The sequence below is a fragment of the Phalaenopsis equestris genome, unplaced genomic scaffold (assembly GCF_001263595.1).
Source record: "Phalaenopsis equestris unplaced genomic scaffold, ASM126359v1 Scaffold000088, whole genome shotgun sequence".
Classification (NCBI taxonomy): Eukaryota; Viridiplantae; Streptophyta; class Magnoliopsida; order Asparagales; family Orchidaceae; genus Phalaenopsis; species Phalaenopsis equestris.
The window spans coordinates 1,262,770-1,272,970 of NW_018164530.1; the positions used below are offsets into that span (position 1 = coordinate 1,262,770).

Here is a 10,201-nt window from a genome sequence, read left to right on the forward strand (position 1 = left end):
CACTCTTTCCCAATTTATATTACAGCAATTGATTTCTTCCATTATTCAATTTTTATGCCTTTTAACCTCTCCAATATCAAAATCTAATTTTTTACTTTTTATGTGTGTTACTTATCAGGTACGTGTTTGATGGTCAGCCACCTGATTTAAAGAAGCAGGAGCTTGCCAAAAGGTATGACCTGGGTTTTTCTATTTTAGGTTTATTGTAATCTTTATGTGATGGAATGAAAAATTCTCTCTTTTTTTGGTGGCATTTACATACATATCATACAATTCATATGTATTTACATATCTCTCACCTAAACTTTCATATCTCTCACCTAAACTTTCATATACACACATATTATTTAAATCTTCGATATCACATAAAAAGGAACACAATTATCATTTTTTAAAAATGAAGTACACCTTTTCATACATAGATTTAAAGCAACAAAGTACTGCTTATGTAAATATGAAAGTTTGGGTGTGAGATATGTTGTGTACTAAACCCTTTTTTTTGGTTGATTCTTCCGTAGATACTTAAGGAGGGATGATGCCACTAAGGATTTAGCTACTGCCGTAGAGGTGAATATTTACATTTGAACAAGAATTGACTGCTTACTGAATGTGTTATTTTTCATTCATTCGCCTCTCTCATGTTATTCTTTGGGTAATTTTTTTCTATCACTTTAGCCTCATTTAGGATGTCTTTTCTGGTCATGCAGGAGGGCAATAAAGAAGAAATTGAAAAGTTTAGCAAGAGAACTGTCAAGGTAGTCTTCTGCTCCATGCCATATAATTTGCCTAATAATTAAATTCGTTGGAAGAGATTTTATATTATGATTAAACTTTTCTGTCATTTTGGAATGCCAAAATCTTACCTTTCCTTTTTAACATTATGCTTGATAGTATTCAATTTTTAGATTTGAAAAAGTTGAAGCCTTGTCATTTTATGAACATTTTTTGAAACAATGTTCTTTTTTTGCTATTCTGGTCTTGCATAAACATGTTTGCCTCAGTATGGACCTGCATATGAATAGGTTTCAAGAAATATTTTCTTTGAACTTTATAATGTTCTCTAAATGAATGGCAGGAGAAGGTTGTATATGCCAACTCCTGTTTATGACATTTGGTACTCCCAATGGCATAATCTTGTATGGATGACATCCAACAATGTTGTTGGTATAGTTTCTAATAATGATTGGGATCAATTGTTATCTTCAAAATGAATGTTAGCTTCTTTGAGCAGGAAATAATTTTTTTGAACTGGATTTATTTTATTATTTTATTATTCTTTTTACTAATTATTTTCTTTAATATCTGTAATTAAATACCTTTGTATTTATGGCTCTTATTCAATATGCTTGGTTTTCTATCATGACTTGTTTGAATATTTTCTTACTTTTTTTTTTCCTTTTGTCGTAGGTAACAAAGCAACATAACGAGGATTGCAAACAACTCCTAAGACTGATGGGTGTTCCTATAATTGAGGTGATCTCTCTCTCTCTCTCTCTCTCTCCAGACACACACATTTGTTATTATTTTGCATCTATGTGATGTAAAATTGTAACTAAAATGGACGGAACTTTCAGTGCTGTGAGAAAAAAGTAATTTTCTGGTCTTTTATTTTTTAAGGATAATGTAAACCATTAATAGTTCAGTCTAAATATTCCTTCACGGTTGTCAGTTACCTGATAATGAACTTCCATTACATATAGCTTGCAGTGTTTAGGAATGAACATGAATGCAGGACTATCAGTTATGACCTCATAAAATACCTAATTTTATCATAGATTTGACTTTGTTTTGTTTCTTATAGGCACCATGCGAAGCAGAGGCTCAATGCGCTGCTCTTTGCAAAAGTGATAAGGTGCCAGTTGACTTTCCTTCATTTTCCTGTAATGCATTTTTATAGGCATTTCTGATTTTTTTATTATTTTGATTTTATTTATTATTTTTTTGGGGTTTAGGTTTATGCTGTGGCTTCTGAAGACATGGATTCACTGACTTTTGGAGCCCCAAGGTTTCTTCGTCATTTGATGGATCCAAGCTCTAAAAAGATCCCGGTTATGGAATTTGAAGTTGAAAAGGTTTGTTGACACATAATAGATGGCTTAGTGCTTATACCTAATTCCATTATTCTGAATAAGCTTGCCGTCCAGGTTCTACTAGAGCTAGGTTTCACCATGGATCAATTTATTGACTTATGCATTCTCTGTGGATGTGACTATTGTGACAGTATTAAAGGTATCTTGACTTCCAACTCACTTTCGAGAAGGTAGTGAGTTGAAAATGTATGAGAAGCTTCCTGCTAATTGTTTTTTTTTGGAAGGTTTACATACATTCCACTCAATTCCTATGTATTTACATATCTAACACCTATACTTTAATTTTACGTACATACCACCTTATCTATGCATGAAAATGTGTTTTTCGCTTTTTAAAAGGTAAAGTAGTGATACTTTTGATGTGATATGAAAGATTTAGGTGGTATTGATGTAAAAAAGTAAAGTTTAGGTGTTAGATATGTAAATACATAAAAGTTGGGTGGTATACATGTAAATACACCTTATTTTTTTGGAAATGCAAAATAGAGACTCTGAGAACAAGAAAGCATGAAAAAAAGAGTTCTTTTTTGTTTGTATTAGTTTTTTTTGGTTGTACCTCTACACTTCTTTAACACTTTTAACATTTTTAGGTGAAAAAATATTATTATAAAGATGTTCTATTGTTATGTTACCATCCAGTTTCTTAAGATGAAATTTTCTTTTGCCAAAATGCATTCCTTTTTCCTTGATACATGCATAAATATAGGGCTTTTTCTCCGTTTTTCTCTTGCATCAGCCCCAATTGAGAACGGATTTACCTCATGCGAAGTTGCCTGTTGGAATCCTTTATTTGAAGGAATGATGTTTGAGGTTGAAAATGACAATAGTTTAAGATTATGTGATGTGTTATACATACCTCCATATATTTGATGTATGTATATGTATATATATGTAATATATTACATATATGTATGTATATATATGAGTATTATATGTATGTATAGATATTTATCCGTATATGTATGTACACACGCATACACATACATATGTGTGTAAATTATATACATATATTTTTTTTATGATGTCATATTATTATTAGGGATATTTACCTGCGTACTACCCAATTCCTATGGATTCACATATCAAATGCCTAAATTTTGATTTTTGCATACCGAGCATTCTACCTATGGACAAAAGCTAGGGATGGGATGGTCTGTACATAAAAATTCGAAGTTTAACTGCTTTATATGTGAATACATAGGAATTATGCAGGTAAAGGCCGCTTATTATTACTCTTTCTGCAAACCTGAACAAAATTTTAATCTCTCGTGCGAGGTACGCATTCCTTCATGCTGCAGTTCAAGAGTATAGTTGGGAGGTTTTCGAAAGTGTTTAGCACTTTAAATGCGTTGAGACAATCTTTTTTGCTAGATTTGCGATGGATTTGGGACATTCTAATTTGGTTTTTTTTTGTAAAGTTATATTTTTCTTGCAGTATCGTTGTGTTAGATTGGGCAATTTATGAATCAAATATGGAGATAAGCGCTTCTATTTTTACATTCTCTGATGTAGGTTTTATCGATATGTTCTAGAATATCAATCTCACCAAGAATTGCTTAAATTAATGGCTACTTAAAACTATGTTTAATAAACTACATTTTTGCAACCTAGCACTGTCTTTAAAGATTGCTTTGTTATATCATTCTTTGCTTCTCATTTTTGAATTGAGAGGTTAATCAATAATCATATTCATCACTCTGCAAACGTCCATGTGCTATGGATGCTTCAATTCAAATTTAAGCATGAAACTTATAAATTTGATAAATAAATTATATAGTTGGTTTATATTTATGATAAATTTTACAGCTCTGGAATTTTCTTAAGCTCAAATAATTTACAATCGTACTATACTGCTGGCAACTGATTTTTTTCAGCTGTAAAATATTTTTTCCTACTTGATACCATCAATGCCATTTGGTTTCTAGATTAGTACTTTTCATGCGACGCCTTTTTTGAAATTTATCATTTAACTATTTCTATAAAATATCTGTCTATAGTGCTGCCACAAATTTGCCAGGATTCATTTGTAAGGTTGGACAATCTCGTCATTCTAACTTTCTGCTTGGTGCTTAATACTTTTTATTGAAACATGCAAGCCATGTATTTTTTAATATGATTGGTTCAAATGCTAATCTGTTTTTATATTACATGCATCATGATTATTTATTTTTATGCATTGCACTTGCTGTTATGCAGGTATCGGTGGGCAGACTGCATTGAAACTTATTCGTCAGCATGGATCTATTGAAAATGTGTTGGAGAACTTGAGCAAAGACAGGTGCATACAAGGAAATGATTTGAATTTATTTTTGAATCATTTGCCTTTACATTATAATTAAACTTTCCAATTTAGATTTTCTTTTATGGTAATCATGGCAGGTCTGATTTTTGAAATCATGGATTGCAATGTAATGATTGTTTTATGCATATATTTTATGTCATCTTCGTAGATTTGTCTTTTGAAATTTTTTTTGTACCCTGCCCTTTAATTAGTTATTGTTCTCTTCTTCATTCAGCAACAGCTTCATTTTGTTAAAGCATCAACAGTCCATGTTTTTTGCTCTATATATCATTTGATTCTGCAGTGCTTCAATTTCTGTGTGATATTTTTGTTGTACTTGTCCTTTTAGATATATTATAATTTGTCTACAATAACCTGTTGCATCAGGTTTTTGCAACATCAGTTTAAGTTTTGTTGATGATGGGCTAACTCTTTATTTCTCCTGACATCTGTTGAATTTGAACGCTTGCAGCTTGATTTTGATTTAGCATATTTTGCATTGTACCAGGCTATGAACTTTAATATTGAACTCGTGGTTTAAAATTGTGCAATTTGAAGCCTATCTTGAAGAATGTCTCAACTTTTTTTTTTAAAAAAAAAATTGCAATGAGATTTACGTCTTATTGGCTATTACATGGGGATTGTGCCTCACATAATGCGAGGCCTGCCTCAAGGAATGCCTTGCCTCTTTTCTAGTGAGGTATAAACAATTAGATCTAGGGTATGTTTTAAAAAATGTGCATAAAACAACTGTAGTAAATATTTGTTGGCTATATAATACATATTTGAGGATGTAATTGAAGTTGTTGCTATCAATAGAGTCATTATTTTAAAATCTAAGAATTATTTTCTTTAATTAATATTTGTGGGCTCCGAAAGTTCCAACATCCCGACCTCCTTCAAAATGAAAAAAAAAAAAGGATGAGGGAGTTTACTATGAGATTTCGAGTCAAAATTTCAGAAGACAAATGAGATAGTAAATAAGACTTTACCCAGAGATTTCACCCTCGTTTTGTGATGAATTTAAAATTTAAGGTTCGAGGTTTCTCATAGGTGCAAACCCTATGGTTAGTTATCTCTCTTGATAACAGGGGAGCACTTTCGATTAAGGCTAGTCATTAGGCACTAAATATTTGTACTTAATATAAATTTAGGATTTTAAAATTATGAAATTATCTCCGTGAGCTTAAATCCGATGGTGGGGGAAATATTAACGAACTCGTTCAGGATCTCATAGTTTTATCCTCTTTGGTTGTTATGGTTCTTAGTCTATTTTGTTGGAGGAGATAGTTGAAATAACCTAATAGAGTTGTTCTTTTCAGCAACAATGAATTGCTTCGTCCAAAGAAACCTTGTGGACAGACATGGGGTGATTATTTGTCCAAGGGGATTAATCTAAGTTGACCTTAACTTAGAGAGGACTTCGTGCTTTATCAAGTATATTCTATGATTCATAAATCAAAAGAAGAAATTGTCATTGGGGAACATACTAGCTATAGTCGTGACTGTTTTATTATGAAGTCTAGCAGTCAAACCACTTCATGGAGCTTATTGGCCAAGCCACCCGGTCAGAAAGCTTAATGGCCAAACCATACGGACAGAGGATTCGAGCCACATCTTTACTGACACATGATTGTTTTTAATTTGAACTTTGTCATATTCTTAATATGACATTAGCTCTTTGTGAGATTAAATCAATATTGAATTTGTTAATCCTTACAAATGATTGCCAAAGGTTGGATGAATTTTACTGTAAGCATTGAGTGATTAATTTTATTTGAATTTTTTATAAATTTTATGATTTAAAGTTTTTTTTTAATAAATAGATGCCTTTCAATTAGGATGTGCAATGAATATGCCTATCATTAAGGAATTATTGTGATTTAAATATCATTAAAAACAATATTACCGTCGACTCCATTCCTCATGAGGAGGACCAGACTAATATCTTTTAAGCTCAATCTTGTCAACTCTGGTCGTAATTTGGAAGATCAAAATGACTCATTGAAGGCTCAATTTTGTCAACTCTAATTCCTATTTGGAGGAGGATTAGACTGACCAAAGTGGGATTCATGAAGCCCCAGGTTGGACAACTTGAACATATATTTATAGCAGAGTTTCTCTATTGAATTGGAACAACCCGAACCGGTACTTAAAGTAGGATTTCTCTGCCCTGTCGAAACAATGGGACAAGTATTTATAATAGACCCATTAAAAGAAAAGTACTTATATCAAGCAAGTTTTCTTGACTCATGGAAATAACGAGAACACATACTTAATTGTATCCCGTGCTATACCTTTTGTGCAAGGCGAGGCACCAATGATGAAGCGGCGATCCTGTTGCAACAATGTATCAAAACTCGACAACAAATTTTTTACCCACTGTTATTCAAGAGCTTCCCAAGATTAGAAGACAGTTTCTCCACCCTGGCATTCGACGACTAGCAGCATTCTTTTTACAAAACTACTCTTTTTATTATCTTTCTTTCATTGCGAGACCCGCAAGCCACACACGACCTTCACGTGGCCACTAGGATCCATACCACCTCCTTTACTAGTATCAGGCTCAAGTAGAGTTGCTACCTTCAATGACCGATTTTTAATTTTCTTCAGCCATTCATTCTTGTCAGGCCCTTCGCCATCAGGGAGATATTCAACCTGAAGTGGTTGAGCTGCTAAAGCTCATTGCCAAAATTGCTTGATTGGAGATATCCCTACCCTCCACAGGTGCCTTCACTATCATCATCATCAACCAAAGAACACCTTCCTTCATCTTGTTCATTTTTTAGGCTGAAGAGAAAGCTAGGGCCATTCATTATTCTTTATATTCACATGCTGTTCATCTGTACTTTCATGCGCAGAAGAACGATTTTCTTTAGAATCATTAAATTCTAATGAGATGCCTTTGACAATTTTTGCACCAGTTTCATATCCACATAAGACTTCTGTCGGTGTCATTACCCTTACCCCCTGGTACGTAGAGAATTCCAGTACCTTCAACTTCATGTAAGATTTCCATGACAGCGGTAGGATTCGTAAGAAACTTGGCACCAGCATTCATCTCTTCTCTTGCATTATCAACATTTAAAACTGCTCCAGCCCTATTACTGATTAGGGATTTTCCTGTAGAAGTCGTTGTATCAGCATTCATACATTTGGAGCGAACATCATAACTTCAAGCAATGTTATGCCTTCTTTAAGAGCAGCATGAGCAGCTTCCATTGCCAACATTCCACCTAAAATTTGCTATCAAGGTCACTGGAAAGGTGGGATTACAGAAGGAGCCGAAGGGAGCTAGGTGAGAGGATCCACATGGCCACTATGAGGAGCTTCGGCCAGGAGTTGGGTGTGAGACACTGGAGTTTGCTGCTGCGAGGGGTGTGCCACACTGAGAAAGGAGAAGAGAGGAGCACCTGAGAGCTGCTGTGTGTGAGAGGAAAAGTCGAAGTGGCTGCTGTTTGGGTTTGCTGCCAGCAGGAGGAGCAGGAGTTGTGGCTTTCGTATGGCTCATTTGAAGGAAGTGAGGAAGAGGGAGGAGCAGCGTGAGGGCTTGCTGTGCTGTGGCAAAGTGATAGAATGGTTGAGGCGAGCTTGAGATGGGAAGGTGCAGCAAGCTGAGAGTGGGTTTTCCGGCAGAGAAATCAGACGAGAGAGGTAGAGCTGCTACGCCTGATGTTGAGGCAAGAGGTTGCGGAGAAGAGATGGGGAAACTGTATGGGGCTTGATTTCTCGCTATGTTATGGAGAGGGGAGAAGCATGGTAGTATAGGTTAGTTATATAATATATATATTATTCTGTTTTTATCTTTTTTTTTTTTTTTTTGGTTGCATCTTCTTGATGAGCATCATACCTTTGAGAGGGGCTTCGCTGAGAAGTGCGAAGAAATGGGTGGGTTTTGTATATTCTTTATTTTTTATATTTTGTGTGCATCGATTTTCATCTCAGCTTGTGCATGTACATCTAGCAATATGAGTGTCTTACTTAGGAAAATTTGATGTTCTAGACACATTGGCGTAGTCCATTTTTAATCGAAGGTTGTTTGAGCAAACTTTAACGACAGGCGAGTTGATTTGAGTTCAAACATAGTTTATCGTGCTGACAACCTGTCTATTTCACCATGTTTGTTTCTTTTGATTGTAGAAGAATCCTTCTTAGCCAATTTTGACTTGTTGAATTCGCTCGCACAGTTTATTTTATGATCAAGCATTGTTTGGGTGGCTTTGATGTTGATTGCGATCAGTAAGCTCTTAACAGTTTGTTGTTGCACTTGATATTCACTGTTTTCGTCAAACGGAGCAGATGTGGAGCTCAGCAATATTGATTAAATAACAGAAAGATGATTGAGATTTAAGATGAGAAGTAATGAGAGAACACAAATACTATCAAGGATGGGGTGAAGGAGAAAGTTAATTGTTATGTTGATGATTTTAAGAAAAACCCATTAAGTGATAAGAGTGATGATGATTTTTGAATTTAGAAATTCTAATTTTAGTTACTTGTTATGTTCTTATTGTGATGAATTATATTAACAAAGTAACTAATTGTATTAAATTTACTTTGAATTATGTTATTATGTTTTATTTTGATGGTTGTATAATTCTTTTTATTTTATGGTTTGATGTTTGAATGCTAATATATTGCTTCGTACTTTGAACTTCCTATTTTTGTGCAATTTATTAATTTTATCATTTTAAGATGTTAAAATGTTAGATTTTAATTTATTAAGATTTTAATATGTTTTTCTTACTATATTTTTTAATACAATACTTTTTGTATGGTACAATTTGTTAATTTTGGGGCTTATGTCTCAAAATGCTTCGAGACTTACAACTTGCAACACAGACCAAAAGTGCCCCCAATACCCAAATGCATAATTTTAAACCTTGATTGGAGTTTGATATCTATATTTATTTATTTTTCTTCCTGTATCAGCCTTAACGCTCATAAGTTTAGGCTTAATGCCCCTAAGTTCATATGTGGAGTGGATGCCTCACTAATGAACATAATAAATTAACTATTTGTCATGTACTTGACTGCCAGTGTTAAGATGATGCAGTTGTAACATCTCATGGGGCCTTTTTTTTCATTTTTAAACTGAAAATTCACTTAACCATCTATTGCTAACTTGAAATAGGTATCATATACCTGAGGATTGGCCGTATCAAGAAGCTCGTCAGCTCTTTAAAGAACCTGTAGTGATCTCGGAAATACCAGAACTGAAATGGACTGCTCCAGATGAAGATGTAAATGATCCCCAAACTACTGTTATTGTAATCTTAATAATTATTTTAATTCTGTACATTTCTTCAAGCTGTTTTATTTTTCTTTTAGGGACTCGTAGCTTTCTTGGTGAACGAAAATGGTTTCAATCATGACCGTGTTAGCAAGGTTTGTAATTTCTTTCATCCAAGCACTTGACCAAATTCTTTTTCAGCATATTTCTACCATTTACATGGTTACCTTTCATACATCTCTCTCAGGCTATAGAAAAGATTAAAGCAGCGAAGGATAAAGGCAGCCAAGGGAGGTAAGTATAATTTTGTATTGTTTTTGAGAGGATTTGTTATTTCTACTGAAATGCTATGCATGATCTCAGGTTGGAGTCATTTTTTAGGCCCGTGATAAAGCCATCTGAACCTCTTAAACGGAAGGTGAGCTATCTATAAACATATTTTACTTGAACATTTCACATTTTCTTCTATAAAATCTGCTAGTTGTTTGTGTTATTCTCTTCTAAAATGCTGATAATGAGCATGTTTGTTTACATTGGTAGATTGACACTAACGGAGATCAATATTCTGGGTGTTGGTTGCATCAGAAAAAAAAAAAA

At 33.8% G+C, this 10,201-nt stretch overlaps 1 protein-coding gene across 3 annotated transcripts in view; it reads left to right on the forward strand.

Annotated features, from left to right (window-relative positions):
• Positions 1 to 10,201, forward strand: part of LOC110019936 (flap endonuclease 1) — a 16,712-nt gene that overhangs the window by 1,238 nt on the left and 5,273 nt on the right. For all 3 annotated transcript variants that reach the window (XM_020717823.1, XM_020717824.1, XM_020717825.1), the window contains 12 exons: positions 119 to 172; positions 519 to 567; positions 708 to 755; positions 1,408 to 1,473; positions 1,802 to 1,852; positions 1,953 to 2,072; positions 2,145 to 2,229; positions 4,287 to 4,368; positions 9,506 to 9,614; positions 9,703 to 9,759; positions 9,852 to 9,898; positions 9,968 to 10,022. In XM_020717823.1, coding sequence (XP_020573482.1) covers positions 119 to 172; positions 519 to 567; positions 708 to 755; positions 1,408 to 1,473; positions 1,802 to 1,852; positions 1,953 to 2,072; positions 2,145 to 2,229; positions 4,287 to 4,368; positions 9,506 to 9,614; positions 9,703 to 9,759; positions 9,852 to 9,898; positions 9,968 to 10,022 — 823 coding nt within the window. The remainder of the gene's footprint in view (positions 1 to 118; positions 173 to 518; positions 568 to 707; positions 756 to 1,407; positions 1,474 to 1,801; positions 1,853 to 1,952; positions 2,073 to 2,144; positions 2,230 to 4,286; positions 4,369 to 9,505; positions 9,615 to 9,702; positions 9,760 to 9,851; positions 9,899 to 9,967; positions 10,023 to 10,201) is intronic.